We start from the raw sequence: 18390 nt of genomic DNA, 5'->3' as shown, positions 1-18390 counted from the left end.
ACCGTCTTCACCTTGAACGGTCCAGACCACTTGGATTTGAGTTTTCCGGGGAAGAGCTTCATTCGAGCATTGAAGAGTAGCACGGAATCTCCCGGGAAGAACTCCGTCTTCTCGATCATCTTGTCATGATAGTTTTTGAGACGCTCCTTATAGATGGAAGAGTTCTCAAATGCCTCATTTCTAAACTCGTCGAGAAGGTTAAGGTAGAGTTGTCTCTCCTTCCCCGCATTGTAGTAATCGGCATTGAATTGCTTCACCGCCCAATAAGACTTATGTTCTAGCTCCATGGGAAGATGGCAAGATTTGCCAAACACCAATTGATATGGTGACATGCCAATCAGCGTCTTGTACGCCGTCCTATATGCCCAAAGAGCATCATCGAGCTTCATAGACCAATCTTTCCTATTAGCATTCACCATCTTCTCAAGTATCCCCTTTATCTCTCTATTAGCTAGCTCCGTTTGACCATTTGCTTGAGGGTGATAGGGGGTAGTAATTCGGTGCTTGACACCAAATTTTTGTAACACGAGCTCGAGCCACCTATTCTTGAAGTGGGACCCTCCATCGCTAATCAAAGCTCTTGGAGCCACGAATCTTGTGAAGATGTTCTTTTGCACAAAGGTAATCACGACCTTGGAGGAATTGGCGTGGGTGGGGATAGCCTCTACCCACCTTGAGACACAGTCAATCGCCAAGAGTATGTATTGATGCCCGGATGAAGGTGGAAAGGGACCCATAAAGTCGATCCCCCATACATCAAAAAGCTCCACCTCCACAATAGTAGTCAAAGGCATCTCTTTCTTCTTTGAAACTCCCCCGGTCCTTTGACATTCATTGCAATGAAGCACAAATGTTTGACAATCCCCATATATACTTGGCCAATAAAGACCGCATTGAAGCACTTTCATCGCCGTTCGGTTGGCTCCAAAATGTCCTCCACTAGGACTAGAGTGACATTTCCTCATCACAAGTTCCCATTCATCTTCGGGAATGCATCTTCTTATCACCATGTCGGCACATCGCCTAAACAAGAACGGCTCGTCCCAAAAGTAGAACTTGACATCGTGGAAGAACTTCTTCTTTTGATATGCCTTGTACTCTTCGGGGACGACTCTTGCCACTAAAAAGTTCACAATATCTGCGTACCACGGAGATGAGCCTTGAGCAAAGAACAGATGCTCATCGGGAAATTCTTCATTGATGGGCATCTTCAGATTTTCACCTTCAAAACAGTGCTCCAATCTTGATAAGTGGTCAGCCACCACATTCTCGCATCCCTTCCGGTCCCGGATCTCTAAATCAAATTCCTACAGTAAAAGGACCCATCTTATCAACCTCGGCTTGGCATCCACCTTGGCAAATAGGTGGCGGATGGCGGCATGGTCTGTGAACACAATAGTCTTCGCCCCGATGAGGTAGGGACAGAACTTGTCGAACGAGTATACAACCGCCAACATCTCCTTTTCTGTAGTAGTATAATTTTCCTGTGCCGGATCCAGTGTCCGGCTTGCATAGTAGATCACCCTGAATAGCTTGTCTCTTTTCTGCCCCAAAGCCGATCCCACGGCTATATCACTAGCATCACACATTATCTCGAACGGCTGTGACCAATCCGGTGAGATGAGCACGGGTGCACTCACAAGCGCCTTCTTTAATGTCTCAAATGCCTGCAAACATTCAAGAGAAAATTCAAACTTTACATCCTTAGCAAGTAAATAACATAAAGGCCTTGCTATCTTAGAAAAATCCTTAATATAACGCCTGTAGAACCCGGCGTGTCCAAGGAAACTCCTCACAGCTTTCTCATTGGATGGTGGTGGCAACTGTTCAATAGCCACTATCTTGGCCCTGTCCACCTCGAGTCCTCCTGCAGAGATCTTGTGCCCAAGCACAATACCGTCTCTCACCATAAAATGGCACTTCTCCCAGTTGAGCACCAAGTTTGTTTCTTCACACCTCTGTAAAACACGGGTTAGATTTTCTAAACAATGATCAAAGGAGCTACCATAGACGGAGAAGTCGTCCATAAATACTTCCATAATATCTTCCACCATGTCGTGAAAGATGGACATCATACACCTCTGAAAGGTGGCGGGGGCATTGCAAAGGCCAAATGACATTCTCCTGAAAGCATAAACACCATAAGGACAAATAAAAGCAGATTTATATTGATCCTCTGGGGCAATCAAGATCTGATTATATCCGGAGTAGCCATCTAAAAAGCAATAATACTCATACCCCGCCAACGTATCTAACATCTGGTCAATGAATGGGAGGGGAAAATGGTCTTTCCTAGTCGCAGCATTGAGGGCTCTATAATCTATGCATACTCTCCACCCGGTCACCTACCTAGTGGCTATCATTTCATCATCTCCCCCTTTCACTACTGTCATTCCCCCTTTCTTAGCTACCACTTGGGTAGGACTTACCCAATCACTGTCCGATATAGCATAAACAATCCCGGCATCTAACCACTTCAACACCTCCTTCCTAACAACCTCTCGCATTATTGGGTTAAGTCTCCTTTGGTTTTGAGCTTTGGGTTTAGACCCCTCTTCTAGGAGAATTCTATGCATACAAACCGTAGGACTTATCCCCTTAAGGTCCGAGATAGACCACCCAATTGCACCCCTATGCTTCCTAAGTACTCTTAGCAATTTATCAAGTTCATTAGTATTGAGTGAGGATGATACAATTACCGGATAAGTAGCACTCCCCCCGAGAAATGCATACTTAAGGTGTGATGGCAACGGCTTAAGCTCATCTTTCTTCTCCTATTTCTTTTCCTCCTCATTTGGGTCCCTTAATGGCTGAAATTTCTGTTGAAACCTTGGGACTTCCTCAGCCGAGTTAAGAGCTCCTACAAAATTCAATAATTCGTCATTAGGCTCAATAACATCAGTATAATAAGGAGAAAAGATAGATTGCGATAGGCATCGCTCCAATTGGTCTTGTGGAGAGATGGTTCGGGCCATCCCTCTCACACAGTCATCGACCACTTCAACCATGTTGCAGTGCTCCACTCTCTTTGCATCCTCGTCATCATGTCTTTGCAACGCATTGTAGATAGAGAATGTGACGCTTTCATCATTAAGTCGGAGTGTGAGCTCTCCCTTCTGCACATCAATCATTGCCTTCCCTGTAGCGAGGAAAGGTCTTCCCAGGATGAGAGGGACATGCCGGTCTTCCTCCATATCAAGCACCACAAAATCCACGGGGAATATGAAATTATTGACTTTGACGAGTATATCTTCAACAATCCCCCTCGGATACGACACAGATCGGTCGGCCATCTGGAGTGTGATGGTAGTGGGCCTCAGTGTCCCAATCTTCAACTTCTGAAAGAATGAGAAAGGCATAAGGTTAATGCTCCCTCCCAAATCACATAGAGCCTTGCCCACTTGGCTATCCCCCACGATGCATGATATAGTGAAGCTTCCAGGGTCTTTCATCTTAGCGGGCAATTTCTTCTGGATAATAGCACTGCAGCTCTCTGTCAGGTTGACGGTTTCGTGCTCCACCCACCTCCGCTTCTTGGAGATCAATTCCTTCAAAAATTTTGCATAGCTAGGCATTTGCTGTAACGCCTCTACCAACGGAATGTTGATGTGCACCTTTCTGAATATGTCAAGAAACCTAGAGAAGTGATCATCTAGTTTCTTCTTCTGCACGCGCTGTGGAAAAGGGATCTTGATCTCAGCAGGGGGTGCAGGTATCACGGTACTCGCCTTAGGAGGTGGCACCTCTTCCACTGCTTCTTCTTCTTCCACCACTTCTTCTACAACTCTCTCTTCTTTAGAGATCCCCTCCTTCTCTGTAGGCATGGTTGGGCCCTCATAGCTCTTTCCACTCCTAAGATTAATGGCTTTGCAATCCTTAAAGTCTTTAGGATTTACAACCGTTTGTGATGGAAATTGGCCCGGTTGATGCTGAATACCCACGGCCTGTGAAATCCGGCTGATCTGGTTATCGATGCTCTTCATGTGAATATTCAGGTCATTCACATTAGCTTCAACCTGCACTAGCCGTTTGTTGGAGTCCTTCATGCACTCTCCTGTTTGCTTCATAAAGGCCATTAGCACATCTTTCAGCTCATCCTTCTTCGGTTCTACGATTTGGTCATTTGATAACTGGAATCCGGGTGGTGGTTGCATGGCATTATTCGGGTTCCCGTAGGACAAGTTGGGATGCACCTTGTTCCCATAGTGGTTGTAATTGCCTCCTCCTTGGTTGGGGCGATAATTGTTGAAATTTCTGTTGTTGCCACCTTGATGAACATAGTTCACATCTTCTACTCCTTGTTGCATCTCAGTCCCAACTTGACTCATTCCCATATACCCCAGCTTGTCAGTTATGAATTCCAGCTGCTTGGATATTGCATCCATCCTATCATTATCGGAGGTGGATGCCACTCTATAAGATTTGCCTCTGTCGTTTCTCCATCCATCATCATTTGAAGCCACCCTCTCAATCACTTCAAGTGCTTCAGCTTCCCCCAATTTCAAGAGAGATCCTCCGGCGCTCATGTTTAGTTCACGCATTGCTTCCAGCGTGCCTCCCCTGTAGAAGGTTAAGATTTGTTGTCCCGGAGTTAGCCCGTGATTGGGGCATCTTCTCATCAGATGCTTGAACCTTTTCCAAGCCTCCATGATATTCTCCTGAGGGTGCATCTTGTATTGAATGACCTCAGCTTGGCGTTTGAGTGCCTCGCTAGGTGGATAGTATTTCTCCAAGAACAGCTCCACCATTGCATCCCATGTGGGCACAGAATTAGGACCCATGCTGTCATACCAGTCCCTCGCCTCGTCTTTCAAAGAGAATGGAAATAATCGGAGGCGAACTTGCTCATCTGTGACCCCATTCGCCTTCACTGTGTTGCTGATCTGTATGAACTTGGTGAGGTGCTTGTTGGCATCTTCTGAACCTGTCCTACCAAATGCGTTCGCTTATGCTCTGTCTATCAACCCCGGTCTCAATTCAAAGCTGTTGGCCGCTATCCCCGCATTGTTGACAGGGGGATTAGTGACTTGTCTGTAGGCAAACTGATTCTGTACGGGCACTGGCCTCGCGTTCTGCTCATCCAATTGCCTCTGCATGACAGCCAGCTGCAGACGGAGTTCACGAATGGTAGGATCCTCATTGTTGTTCTCCCCGTCGTTCTCCATTAGAATTGGAGAATGAGGCTCGTACTGGATAGGTGATGGAGGTGGAGATGGACTGGGTGATGGAGTTCTCTGGATAGGAGAAGGTAGACGTCTGTGAGTGGGTGAAGAAACCCGAATCCTTTGGTTTAACCTTCTCTGCGCGTTCCTCCTTCTGTTGATGCTTCGATCTCGGGATCGATAGGCTCTAGAGGTGGACCTTTAGAACGCGTGTGCATACACCCTGAACAAGGAAACACATTTAGTAGAAAACTCAAAATAAAAATTTAAAATAAAGCAAGTAAAATCTAGACTAGTAATCTCAATTATTATCACGATATTAAGCTATAATGACACACAATTGTCCCCGGCAACGGCGCCAAAAACATGACTCGACTTATTTTAACACAAGTAATACCCGCAAGTGTACGGGGCTAGTGTAGCAATCAGTAAGCAAGAGTATCGTATCCCACAGAGACAATTTTGTATCAACTTAACTACCACGAACAAAGATCAACGACTATCTAGACAATCAAGTGCAGTTTGGTTTGTTCTAACAACTACTGAAAGCACATAATAGGCAAGTAACAATTAAGAACAAGAAAACACGGTGTGATAATGATATGAAAGATAATATGGAGAAATTGTAGAACTCAAGGATCCGATGCACAATTCCAAGCTCTTATCCAATTGATTTGCCTTACCTTTTGGTGTCTCTAGAGTTACTAAGTCAACCACGATTATAGATTAAACCCCCTCCCGAGGTGAGAAACCTGTAGATTAGATGCTAGAATTGAAGTCCCCTTCTAATCCTAAAACCTCTAACTCCCAATAGTTTGATTAGGTTAATGACCTCACTCAAAACCTCAACTCTCCCGAGTTCTATTGTATTAAGGTGTGAGTTATTCTTCTTTCCGGATTAACTATTTCATCTCCCGATTAATCTAATTAATCCTACACAATCAAGTGGTGATCAAGCAATTGAAAGGAATAAACCCAAGAATAATCAAATAACTATAAGAGCAAGGCAAGAACAAAATCAATCGGATAAAAACTATGAAATTAGTGCATCATCACCAAGAATTCTACAAGAAATGTTTAGCTACTCATGCTCATGACAAAAACCATGTTCAACACATAGGAATTCAACAAAAACATGAAATAAAGATACTAAGTACTCCTGTGAGATCGATTTATGGAATGAAGCTTCAATCTTCCGATGTTGACTCTTCAATCTTCAAATCTCTCTCTCCAAAGTGTTCTTGGGGTGTGTGTGAATGTAGAAGGCGGTAGGTGCAGAATATCTCGAACCCTAGGCTTTCTCTCTCTTTTTATTCTCTTCAAAAATCGCGTTTTCAGCTTTCAGACGCGTCAGACACTCCTACCCGGCCGGGTTGTATTTTTGAACTATAAATTAACCCGGCCGGGTCCCTATTTTAGGACCGTTGCTGGACTCTGGCTCTACCCGGCCGGGTCGGATTATTGCAATGTAAATCCACCCGGCCGGGTCCTTCTTTTCGTGCCCCTGCTGCCTCTGAACACTTTATGCTCCGTTTTCTCCTCTTTTCAGCTATCTTTCCTAGAACACTCAACAAAACACATAGAACTCCAAAGGTATAATAATCGGTTAGATGAAGTCAATTTCGAGTGATAAAATTGACATTTAGCACTTCAACATACCAACTACACCTATGAAAATATGAGTTTGTCAACCACAACTCAGTATATATAAATTTCCACCTTTAATCTCACATGTAGGGGTGTCGAAACGGGTACCCGTGGGTACCCGTACCCGTTTGTAGCCAAAATCTTTGTCCCGTTACCCGACCCGCACAGTGACGGGTACCCGCCTTGTCGGGTACGGGTATCCCGTACCCGACAGGCGGGTACCCGTACCCGACCCGTTTGTTATAATTTACCAAATACTCATCCAGCACATAGGTTACGTGTTATAATTCTAAAACTCATCCTCAAATACTTGCCACCTAAATCTATATTTTAATGCATAAAGAGTTTGCATGAAAGAGTATGCAATATTTTGTAAACACAGAACAAAATCTTGTTTCAGTTTTAATAATTTCCAATGCAGTTTCTTAGGAATTGGGGCAGCAATCTGGAAGTTATTGACTTGAGCCCGTACCTTCTTCGCGACAGGGGTCGGCGGCTGATGTGGGTGGTGGCGGGCCGCGGGTGCGATTGGCTGCGGGCGGCGGGTGGCGGCGCGGGTGTGATGAGCAGACAATTTAGGGTAATGGACAAAAGACTTCAGAGTTAATCCTAAAACGTGTATTAATTAAAATTACGGTAATTGGCAAAAGACTTAAACGGATATTAATTAAAAATTTTAATACAATATTTATATTTAAACGGGTATATAAGCGGGTATCAGGTATACCCGTTCGGGTATCGGGTATACCCGATACCCGCAAAAACCTTAAACTCAATACCCGTACCCGAACCCATTCCCGCTTATGTCGGGTAGCGGGTACCCGAAACCCGACGGGTAACGGGTCGGGTGTGCGGGTACCCAATACCTGCTACCCGTTTCGACACCCCTACTCACATGATACAAACATCAAGCATATTCTTTTATCAATACATATAATCAGAAACAATATATATAACATAATTTTTAAACAAAGCATTTCATATTCATATTGATTTGCCACTCTATTCAGCTTATTATTCTGTAACAGTCAAGCCTGGTATCTGCCCGGGATTCCTCTATGACCCGAAGGTCTCTCTGAAATTGGACTCATAGGTCCCTCTGTATTTGACCCGAAGGTCCCTCTGTAATTGGACTCATAGGTCCTCTGTATTTGACCCGAAGACCCCAATATGTTTGACCCGAAGGTCCCAATATGATCGACCCGAAGGTCCCAATATGATCCACTATGATTTCAGATCCAAGGTAAAACCGTCACAGATCCTCTTTAATCCAATGATTCACATAATCGGTATCATAAACATATCCTTTGCACCAATAACATATCCATATCATATTCCATCAAACTATCTAATATATCTAAACAAACATGTCCATTTAAGCAATCAAATATTCATATCATATTCGACCATCAAAATCAAACAATTCATAATCATATCAATTCCAAACCATATAATCCAATAATTCACTCTAATTCAACATATAACAAGCAACCACATAACACATGTAAAACTAAAAGTGTGATTTATACACACATGAATATGATATGTTCTCTAATTGAGCTCCTGATCCCATCTACTAATTTCTACTGATCCTAAAATATCATATGGAAATTCAATTCGAAAAACTATATACATATGTACTCGTGACTTGTGTGTGTGCATATTTGGTAGATTACAAAACAAAATTTAGAAAAATTACTTCATTCCATTTGTATAGCTCTCGTTCTCCCCTCTTTTTTTTCTCTAAGCACTTTTGTTTCGCCGCCATCCTAATACAACATTTACATATATGTCGCAATTTGCTCTTCTTACCGACTTAGTTTATGACTAAGCTAAAAAAAGAACTTTGCCTATACTCATCACACGTGCCTTCATAAGAATTTTACTAGTATTTCTTTACAAACTATTAGGATAAATATAAGAATTTATCACACTAGTCCATGCACACATTCACGTTATTACACATGCACACACTTAAAATAATTATTTAGTATTTAAAGTACTTATACACATATACTTTATCTATATAACATATAATTAAGCAAATAACATTATAAATATACAATGATAAATAAAACCATATTAATATACAAAATGATGCATGTTTCGGGTTGGGGATGCCACAATTCTTCCCCTCTTTAAGAATTTTGTCCGCAAAATTCATTTCTTTAAAATTTGACAAGCTCAATAAAATTTCTAACCCGTAAACAGATGTGGATAGTTCTTTCTCATCTTTTCCTCTATTTCCCAAGTTGCCTCTTCGACTCCGTGATTTTGCCAAATAACTTTTACTATTGGAATATCTTTTCTTCGCAATTATTTTATCTGGCGGTCCACAATATTAACTGGTTCCTCTATGTAACTCAGATTCTCAGAAATCTGTGTATCAGGATCTCTCAGAACATGTGAAGGATCATATCGATAACGTCGAAGCATGCTGAAGTGAAAAACATTATGAATCTGCTCTAACTCTGGAGGTAATGCTAACCTGTACGCTAACGGTCCAACTCTTTCGACAATATCATATGGCCCAATATAACGAAGACTCAGCTTACCTTTATGTCCAAATCGCATTACTCCTTTCCAAGGTGAAACTCATAGAAACACTTTATTCCCCACTTCATATTCCATCTCTTTTCGATGCTTGTCATAATAACTCTTTTGTCTATCTTGTGTTGCCTTCATCCTACTTTTAATGATGTCAATCTTGGAAATAGTTTCTTGAACAATCTCTGGCCCTTCTAAAATCTCTATATACTGAACTTTTACATTTCCTACTCTACAATGTCTCATACAGTGTCATATCATAAATGAAACTGGTTACTATACGCAAACTTTATCAACAAAATATACTTATCGCATGAACCCTGAAATTCAATAACACAAACATAAAACATTTCTTCCACCGTCTTTATAGTTCTCTTTGACTTACCATCTTTCTGGGGGGTGAAAATCATTACACATCTCTCGCGTACTTTTCAGCAAAGTGATATAACGAACAACGCCATCTTATAGGTAAGAAATGTGCTATCGGTGACCCTATAGGTACACACTATTCTGCTTTAACCTGTTGACATGTCAAACGTCTTGAAACAAACTCTACGATTTTCTTTTTCATCTTCGGCCACCAATAATACTTAAATAATGATGTTATTTGTATATATGTAATCACTCTGCTTGACTTGTAACTCAAAGCATCTGTAACAACATTCGCCTTCTTAAGATGGTATTTCGATGGTGTAATCATAACCTTTAAGAAAATCTATCGAACGTCTCTGTCTCATATTCAACTCCTTCTAACTCATCAAATATTTCAATCTGTCATGATCGGCCGAAATTCAAAAAGTCTCTCCATGTAGATAAGGATGCCAAATCTTCAAAACAATATAATGCTACTAATTCCAAATCATGAACATAATAAGAAACTCTATATACTCGTGATTGTCATGACACATAAGTAGTAAACTTTCCATTTTGCATCAAAAGATAACCAAATTCCTATTGTAAAGCATCACTGTAGATAACATAATGTCATGTACCCGTGGAAATAACCAATAAAGGTGACATAGTCAATCGATGATTCAACTAATCAAAACTGTTTTGACATGCTTCACTCCATATAAGAGAAGAACTCTTCCGTAATAACATCTTCATCAATTCAACCATAATCGAGAATCATTTTCAGTTGACAAATACTTCAATATTCTGTATATCCATTTCTATTCTTCAACCTGATACCATGTGTCCCAATAATACCACATGATCTAGCTAGACTCACACTTACCCAACCTTGCAATAACCTGTTTATCTCGCAAAACTTGTAATACCGACTGCAAGTGATTAACATGTTCATCTGTACTTCGTGAAATATACTAGTAAGTCAATAAAAATAATCACTAAGTGATATAGGAATGGTTGAGAGACTTTGTTCATCAATGCCATAGATAATTGTAGGTGCAATAGTTAATTTGAAAGTCATAACCAAAACTCATAATGGTCGTATTGAGTTTAAAATGGTGTCTCTGCAATATTCTCTTTAGCTATCTTCAACTGATGGTATCTTGATCGAAAATCAGTACTCGAAAACAGTTGCATACCTTGAAATTGATCAAATAAGTCTTCTATTCTTGGAAATAGATATTTATTCTTCGTTGTCACTTGATTCGACATCCAATAGTGTATATAATGTCGCAGTGTGTCGTCTTTTTGCTTCAAAAATAATATTGGTGTTCTCCAAACTAAAACATTGAGTCATACATATCTCTTGTCTGACAACTCTTGTAACTATTTATATAACTCTTGAAACTCTAATCAAGACATTTGATAAAGATGAATAGAAATAGATGCAGTACCTGGTAGTAACTCAATAGGGAATTTTGTCTCTTGATCAGGTGCTAATCCAGGCAAATCTCCACTTTGAATAAATCAAAAGGCCGATGTAGCTAATATAAGACAAGTTGCAATTGGTCGATACCATTAAATATCACTCGATCTCGTCTCGATGATTATATTACCATTTCTTTAACATGACAAGCTGCCTTAGTTCGATGAAGTGACAACCAATCTATACTCATGATAATATCAAATTTGTGTATGAATAAGGGAATCAATATCCGCTGGCAGCTCAACTGAATTAACTCGCACCACGCAGTCTAGATAAACCGTGTATACCGAAACAATGCCAGCTCATAATCAACAACAAACATAGTTCTTGTTTAAAGACAAAATCTCTCTTTACTTTATCATCACAATACACTTCTTGCATATATTTATCATTAAATTCTCTAGGAAAACCGTCTGAACTTAGTACCAAAGGTTGTATAATAGCTTGTGGGACTGTTTCTGCCCAATAGTAAATATTGCTTCAAAGAAAAGACACTGTATAATCAAAACGTTATTTTGACATACAACTCATCTAATTGAACACATGTTCTCTATCCTTTTCAACCATATCTCAGCCTCGGTCGGATCAGTAGTCTCATAAAGTCAACAATTCCATTTTTCGGTGCTATTTCATGTTTCTACCTCTTTGACTCATCATTGGTCCATGTATTTACTGGAAATCACTATATGATGCAATATATATGAGATGTTTCAATAATTAATTGACGATGCAAGGCGGCTGACCCTTCTCTCCTCAGTGAGACATGTTTATGATAATTGAAATGCAAATAAAACTTCTAACCAAAAAGTATCATATGATATTCATAAATGCCATGTCCCAGCGGGATTCTATCCCCGCTCTGATACCACCTAAACTGTCACACCTCAACCCCCCTGACGTATACTCTTATAATAAATAAATCTCTTATCATAAAAACAATCAATACACAAGTCTAATTCATAGAACACACATATTATATAAGTTCAAACGAACACTTATCCGATACACATTTCAAAATATCATGTAAAGTAGTGGAACCCTCTCACCACTCTATATACTATACATTTATCTACTTGCAAAATGATGAGGAGGAGAAGGTTGCCAATATGCCTCAGCCGCCGAACCTGATAACACGTAGAGTTCCTATGACCCACGTCAGTCAAAACTTTACTGCTATCTTATTCCTGAAAATTTTAGTGGTTTATATGAGCCACAACTCAGTATATATAAATTTCCACCTTTAATCTCACATGATACAAACAGCAAGCATATTCTTTTATCAATACATATAATCAGAAACAATATATATAACATAATTTTTAAACAAACCATTTCATATTCATATGCATATGTCACTCTATTCAGTTTATTATTCTGTAACAGTCAAGCCTGGTATCTGCCCGAGATTCCTCTATGACCTGAAGGTCTCTCTGAAATTGGACTCATAGGTCCCTCTGTATTTGACCAATATGTTTGACCCGAAGGTCCCAATATGATCGACCCGAAGGTTCCAATATGATCCACTGTGATTTCAGATCCAAGGTAAAACCGTCACAGATCCTCTTTAATCCAATGATTCACATAATCGGTATCATAAACATATCCTTTGCACCAATAACATATCCATATCATATTCCATCAAACTATCCAATATATCTAAACAAACATGTCCATTTAAGCAATCAATTATTCATATCATATTCGACCATCAAAATCAAACAATTCATAATCATATCAATTCCAAACCATATAATCCAATAATTCACTCCAATTCAACATATAACAAACAACCACATAACACATGTAAAACTAAAAGTGTGATTTATACACACCTGAATACGATATGTTCTCTAATTGAGCTCCTGATTCCATCTACTAATTTCTACTGATCCTAAAATATCATATGGAAATTCAATTAAAAAACTATATACATATGTACTCGTGACTTGTGTGTGTGCATATTTGGTAGATTACAAAACAAAATTTAGAAAAATTACTTCATTCCATTTGTATAGCTCTCGTTCTCCCCTCTTTTTTTTCTCTAAGCACTTTTGTTTCGTCGCCATCCTAATACAACATTTACATATATGTCGCAATTTGCTCTTCTTACCGATATAGTCTATGACTAAGCTAAAAAAAATAACTTTGCCTATACTCATCACACGTGCCTTCATAAGAATTTTACTAGTATTTCTTTACAAACTATTAGGATAAATATAAGAATTTATCACACTAGTCCATGCACACATTCACGTTATTACACATGCACACACTTAAAATAATTATTTAGTATTTAAAGTACTTATACACATATACTTTATCTATATAACATATAATTAAGCAAATAACATTCTAAATATACAATGATAAATAAAACCATATTAATATACAAAATGATGCATGTTTCGGGTTGGGGATGTCACAGTCCTGTAAGCCCATAATGCATCTCCAAGCCTCTTACTCCAATCCTTCCTTGACGGATTCACTGTCTTCTCCAGTATCGCATTTATCTCCCTGTTGGAGATCTTTGCCTGCCCATTAAACTGAGGATGGTACGGGGTGGAACGTCTGTGGTGGACTCCGTACTTCCTCATCAAAGCTTCTATGGTTCGGTTACGGAAATGCGTCCCTTGGTCAGATATAATTGCTCGGGGCACGCCGTATCTGTTAAAAATGTTAGCCCTAAGAAACTTAGCCACCTCCTTGGCTTCACAAGATGTGGTAGCCTTGGCTTCTATCCACTTTGAAACATAGTCAACTGCCACAAGTATGTATGTATTCTCGTATGAAGATGGAAATGGACCCATGAAATCCATCCCCCAGACATCGAAGATCTCACAGACAATCACTGGGACTTGCCGCATTTCATCTCTTTTAGAAATTCCCCCTGTTTGTTGGCATCTCTCACAGTTTTGACAGAATTCAAAAGCGTCCTTGTGTAACGTAGGCCAATAAAATCCACTGTCTAGGACTTTTCTCGCTGTCTTCCTCGGTCCAAAGTGACCTCCACATGCTAGCGCATGGCAATGATTAAGCACATCCTTCTGCTCCCATTCAGGGATACAACTTCGGATTATCTGGTCAGCTCCCATTCTCCACAAGTAAGGATCGTCCTAGAAGTAATACTTGGCCTCGCTCTTGAGTTTCATCTTTTGGGCCAGGGAATTTTCTTGTGAACTAGGCACCTCTCCTGTGACCAAATAATTTGCCAGGTCTGCGAACTATGGCTCAGTGTTCAGATGACATTCCCTTTCTCAGAATCTCCGGGACCTGTTACCGCCATTATCATTTCCCAACTGATAGGTCTAGGAAATTTTCCTAAATGGTACAGATGCTCCTCCAGGAATGCACCGGGTATAGCTTCGTCCGTTTCCCCTTGAAAAATCCGACTCAGATGGTCAGCCACTTTATTCTCTGTCCCTTTTTTGTCTCTAACTTCCCAATCGAATTCCTGCAAAAGCAACACCCAACGGATTAACCTTGGCTTGGATTCTTTCTTCACCAGCAAGTACTTGATAGCAGCGTGGTCGGTGAAAGCTATCACTCTCGACCCTAGTAAGTATGGGTGAAATTTCTCAAATGAATACACGACTGCCAGCATTTCCTTTTCCGTGGTGTCATAGTTTCTCTGGGCCTAGTTGAGTGTCTTCGATGCATAGAAGATCACGTAATTTTTTCCATCAATCCTTTGACCTAGCACCGCCCCCACTGCGAAGTCGCTCGCATCACACATTATCTCAAACGGCTGACTCCAGTCGGGTGCCCTAAGGATAGGGGCAGATACTAGCTTTTCCTTCAATAGCTGAAAAGCTTTCTTACACTCGGATGTGGTCCACTTCCTTGATTCTGGCAAAAGTTCCCCTGGCCTCCTGAACTATTGTTGTACTGATTTTCTGGCCCTTGGTTTCCCTGGTAATTGGTTTGGGAATTCTGATAGCTTCCGGACTAGTTTCTTTGGTGTGGAGGTACATAAGAGTTCCCCTGATGGTTCTGATTCCTATTCCCCCAATTTGAATGATCTCCCTGGTTCCGGCTGCTCCAGCTGTTCTGCCTCTTCTGATTTCTCCCAGACCAGTTAGTCTGCCTTTCTGGTTGATGTGTTAACTGGGCGTGGTGTTGTGGAAGTGGCTGGGTCGGATCGTTGTCAGACCATCTAAAATTTGGATGGTTCCTCCAGGGTGCATCCCTCTGTTTCCCGGGGTTCCAACTCCCATCAGGATTCCAACTACCCATTACATTCACCTGGGCCTGATAATCTCCTTCTTGAGAGCCATAGTACTGCTGGGGTAAGATTTCTCCTTGAACCGGATATTTCTCTTTCTCTTGTGAGGCTGGTGAGGTGGTTTTCTCGATTGCATTCAAAAGTGCTTTCTCAAGCCTATAAATCCTTGCCTCGACTCTTTCGTCATCTTGCTCTCTCAGAGCGTTTGCCGTCCCTCTTCTCATAACATTCCTCGGACTGTCGTACCTCTATCAGCTTTCCCAAAATTTCTCTTGTTTCACTTCCCTTTTTCTTTGTAAAATTTCCCCCGCTCGAGGAATTCATCAAATCCTTTGACTCAGAGTTTTCTCCTTCATAGAACAGATAGTAAATCTTTGCCTCGATCATCCTGTGGTTTGGGCAAGCATCTAGCAATCCTTTGAATCGCGACCAATATTGACTCAGAGACTCATCGTACTCCTGCTTGCATTCCACGATCTCCTTCTTGAGGGCGTTCGTCTTGTTCAAAGGGAAAAAGTAATCCATGAACTCCAACTCGAAGTCCCCTCATGTACGGATAGAATCCGGGGGCAGCCTCAGCAACCATGTATTGGCCTCTCCCTTCAAGGCGAACGGAATTGCACGTAAGCGGTAGTCCTCCTCCGTCGCATCGTTTGGCCTTTTCTGAATACTGCACAGCTTGCTAAACTCATTTAGGAGACTCGTATGGACACTCGTTCCTGCGTCCAGAGAACGTCGGTAGAATGCCTAACACATTTGTCTTAATATCGATGGCCCTTTGACGCGGATTCATAACTATAGCCTGAGTTGGCTCACCATCTAGATGGGCAGTGAGCGAACCGATCTCCGGATTGGATCGACTACGTGTGCCATGTCTCTGATCTCTGCCTCCTCTGTATCTGTTTCTGAAGTTGACTTTGGATCCTCCTTTCCTGATGAACTCCAATCGTCGTCACTCTCCGAACCAAACGGGAATGGATCTCCCGTAGATAACCCCGATCTGGTGGTGACCGTAGATGTTGTGTCCCTGACCTTCCAAGTAAACTGATCGTTCCTCCACCCAGATGAGTTACCCCAGTGTCCAAACCATAAGCCTCTACTCATAAACTGCAAATAAAGAGAAAGAAAAACAAATCATAAATATATACGCCAAAATCTCTAAACACAATCATAAACTACGCCATCCATCCCCGGCAACGGCACCATTTGAAGCAGCATATTTAACCGAAGATTCGTGTATACTTTTATGCTAGGTCGATCCCTCAGGTCCAGAGAATCCGCTAGATCACAAGGTCTAGGAACTCAGAGGCTCCTGGAAGTCTCGGTTGTCGGACACACAAACCCCTTGCGCTTTCAAAAACCCTCAACCAGCTATACTATGGATTAGTATAGGGAAGCATGGGTCGATCCCACGAAGATGGACGCGTAAGAAAGCATTTAGAAGACTCTGGAAAAGTGAATGGCTGCTACCACGCAAATTTGGGTTGAGGCGTAACTATTACTAGACTTAGGAACAAAATCTAACACTAGACCTGGGAAACTGAAAACATCATGCAGACATCGAACATCATTGTAACTACGAGATATCAAACTAACTTCCTAGACCGAGCCAACGACCACCTAATATAGCTAGACAGAAAGCGAGTAAATAGTGGGGACCATTTTCCAGAAATAGAAAGTACGGAAAAACGCTGCAACTAACAAACTCAAAATTTAACTAACAATGATGTGCATCTCATTACCTGAATCAAACGCGAACATGAAGAAAACAGAGCACAAATCCAGATTCAAACAAAATGTGAGAGTTCGGACGTCGGAAACTTGCAATTAACTGGAAATAGAACAGAACTACATATACTAGACGGAATGAAACGTAAACACGAAAACTCGGCATCTAACTTCAACTACTCTGTTTCAGATCCACACATCGGATGCTCAATCCACTCCGGATCCTAGCAATCCAAACTCAACAACCACCAAAATTAACTTCATAAACTCCAATTCAACAGATCTACCCCGATCAACAACAATCCTCAACGATTCTTCTCCAACTCAACCAAGCAAACGCGAAAAACAAACATTCTGTGCAGCAACTACGTCAAACTCAAAACAATTTGCATTCATAATCGAAATCAACAGCAGTAAAGTAAATACAGAAACAGAAAATGCATAGATAACGAGAATTCAATAGAAAACAGGGCCGAGTTTCGAACAGCGAAGCTCGGTGAAATTCACGATGACGAATAAAATGAAAGCAAATAATTGTATCTTCGCCCCTACACAAGGACGGTATTACCCAACATCAAACAGCAAATGATATGACCCGAACCCCTACAAAGTCCCGAACATTCCCCCAAGTGTGTGGAAGTGAGTGAGCTGAGAGAGCCAAGAGCAAAGTGCCCAAAAAAAAAGAAGTCCTCCCTGAATTGCATGATCTCTCCCTTATATAGATGCGGGTTTGATCTTCTAGAAGCCTTCGCAGAAATCTCCATTCTGCCCTTCAGCTTCGTGATCTCCTCCGTCTAGTCATTTTCTCCACAATGCTCACTTATTCGCCAGATTCCTTGGGTCATGCAATTGTCCTCTCCTCTTCCTGGACCTGGCAAACTTTATACACACCTAGCTTAAAAAGATGTGTTAGACCCCGTAAATGCACGAATTCAACCCTTTAATCAATGCATGAAATTAGCCTTATCAACACACTACACACATTTCACACACTTCACACACTACACAAATTTCACACACTACACATATTTCATACACTACACACATTACACACTCTACACAAATTTCACACACTACACACACTAAACAAATTTACACACTACACACACTACATAAATTTCACACATTTCACACTATACACACACTACACAAAATACACATACTACACACATTACACACAAAATACACACACGACACAAATTTTACACAAAATACACACACTACGCACACTATACCCAAAATACACA

At 41.0% G+C, this 18390-nt stretch overlaps 1 protein-coding gene across 1 annotated transcript; it reads right to left on the bottom strand.

Moving 5' to 3' along the window:
- Positions 1-2774: 2774 nt before the first annotated feature.
- Positions 2775-9383, bottom strand: LOC121803953. Its single transcript, XM_042203522.1, has 3 exons — positions 9156-9383; positions 5044-5234; positions 2775-4929 (listed from the first exon to the last, which is right to left on the bottom strand). The coding sequence occupies exons 1-3, from the start codon at positions 9381-9383 to the stop codon at positions 2775-2777; spliced, it is 2574 nt and encodes an 857-aa protein (XP_042059456.1).
- Positions 9384-18390: the final 9007 nt, after the last annotated feature.

Source organism: Salvia splendens, chromosome 5 (assembly GCF_004379255.2).
Source record: "Salvia splendens isolate huo1 chromosome 5, SspV2, whole genome shotgun sequence".
In the NCBI taxonomy this organism is placed as follows: Eukaryota; Viridiplantae; Streptophyta; class Magnoliopsida; order Lamiales; family Lamiaceae; genus Salvia; species Salvia splendens.
Note: the sequence above shows the minus strand (reverse complement) of the source record. Positions and strands in the feature narration are given on the sequence as shown.

Bases quoted from the DNA above. Each gene is read 5' to 3' on its own strand.
- LOC121803953 (XM_042203522.1), bottom strand. From the start codon at position 9,383: ATGCGATTTGGACATAAAGGTAAGCTGAGTCTTCGTTATATTGGGCCA. The intron at 5,235-9,155 runs GTTAATATTGTG...TCTCCTATCCAG, and splicing joins TGAGTTACATAGAGGAACCA to AGAACTCCATCACCCAGTCC. The intron at 4,930-5,043 runs GTTTGCCTACAG...CGCATTTGGTAG, and splicing joins CCAGTGCCCGTACAGAATCA to GACAGGTTCAGAAGATGCCA.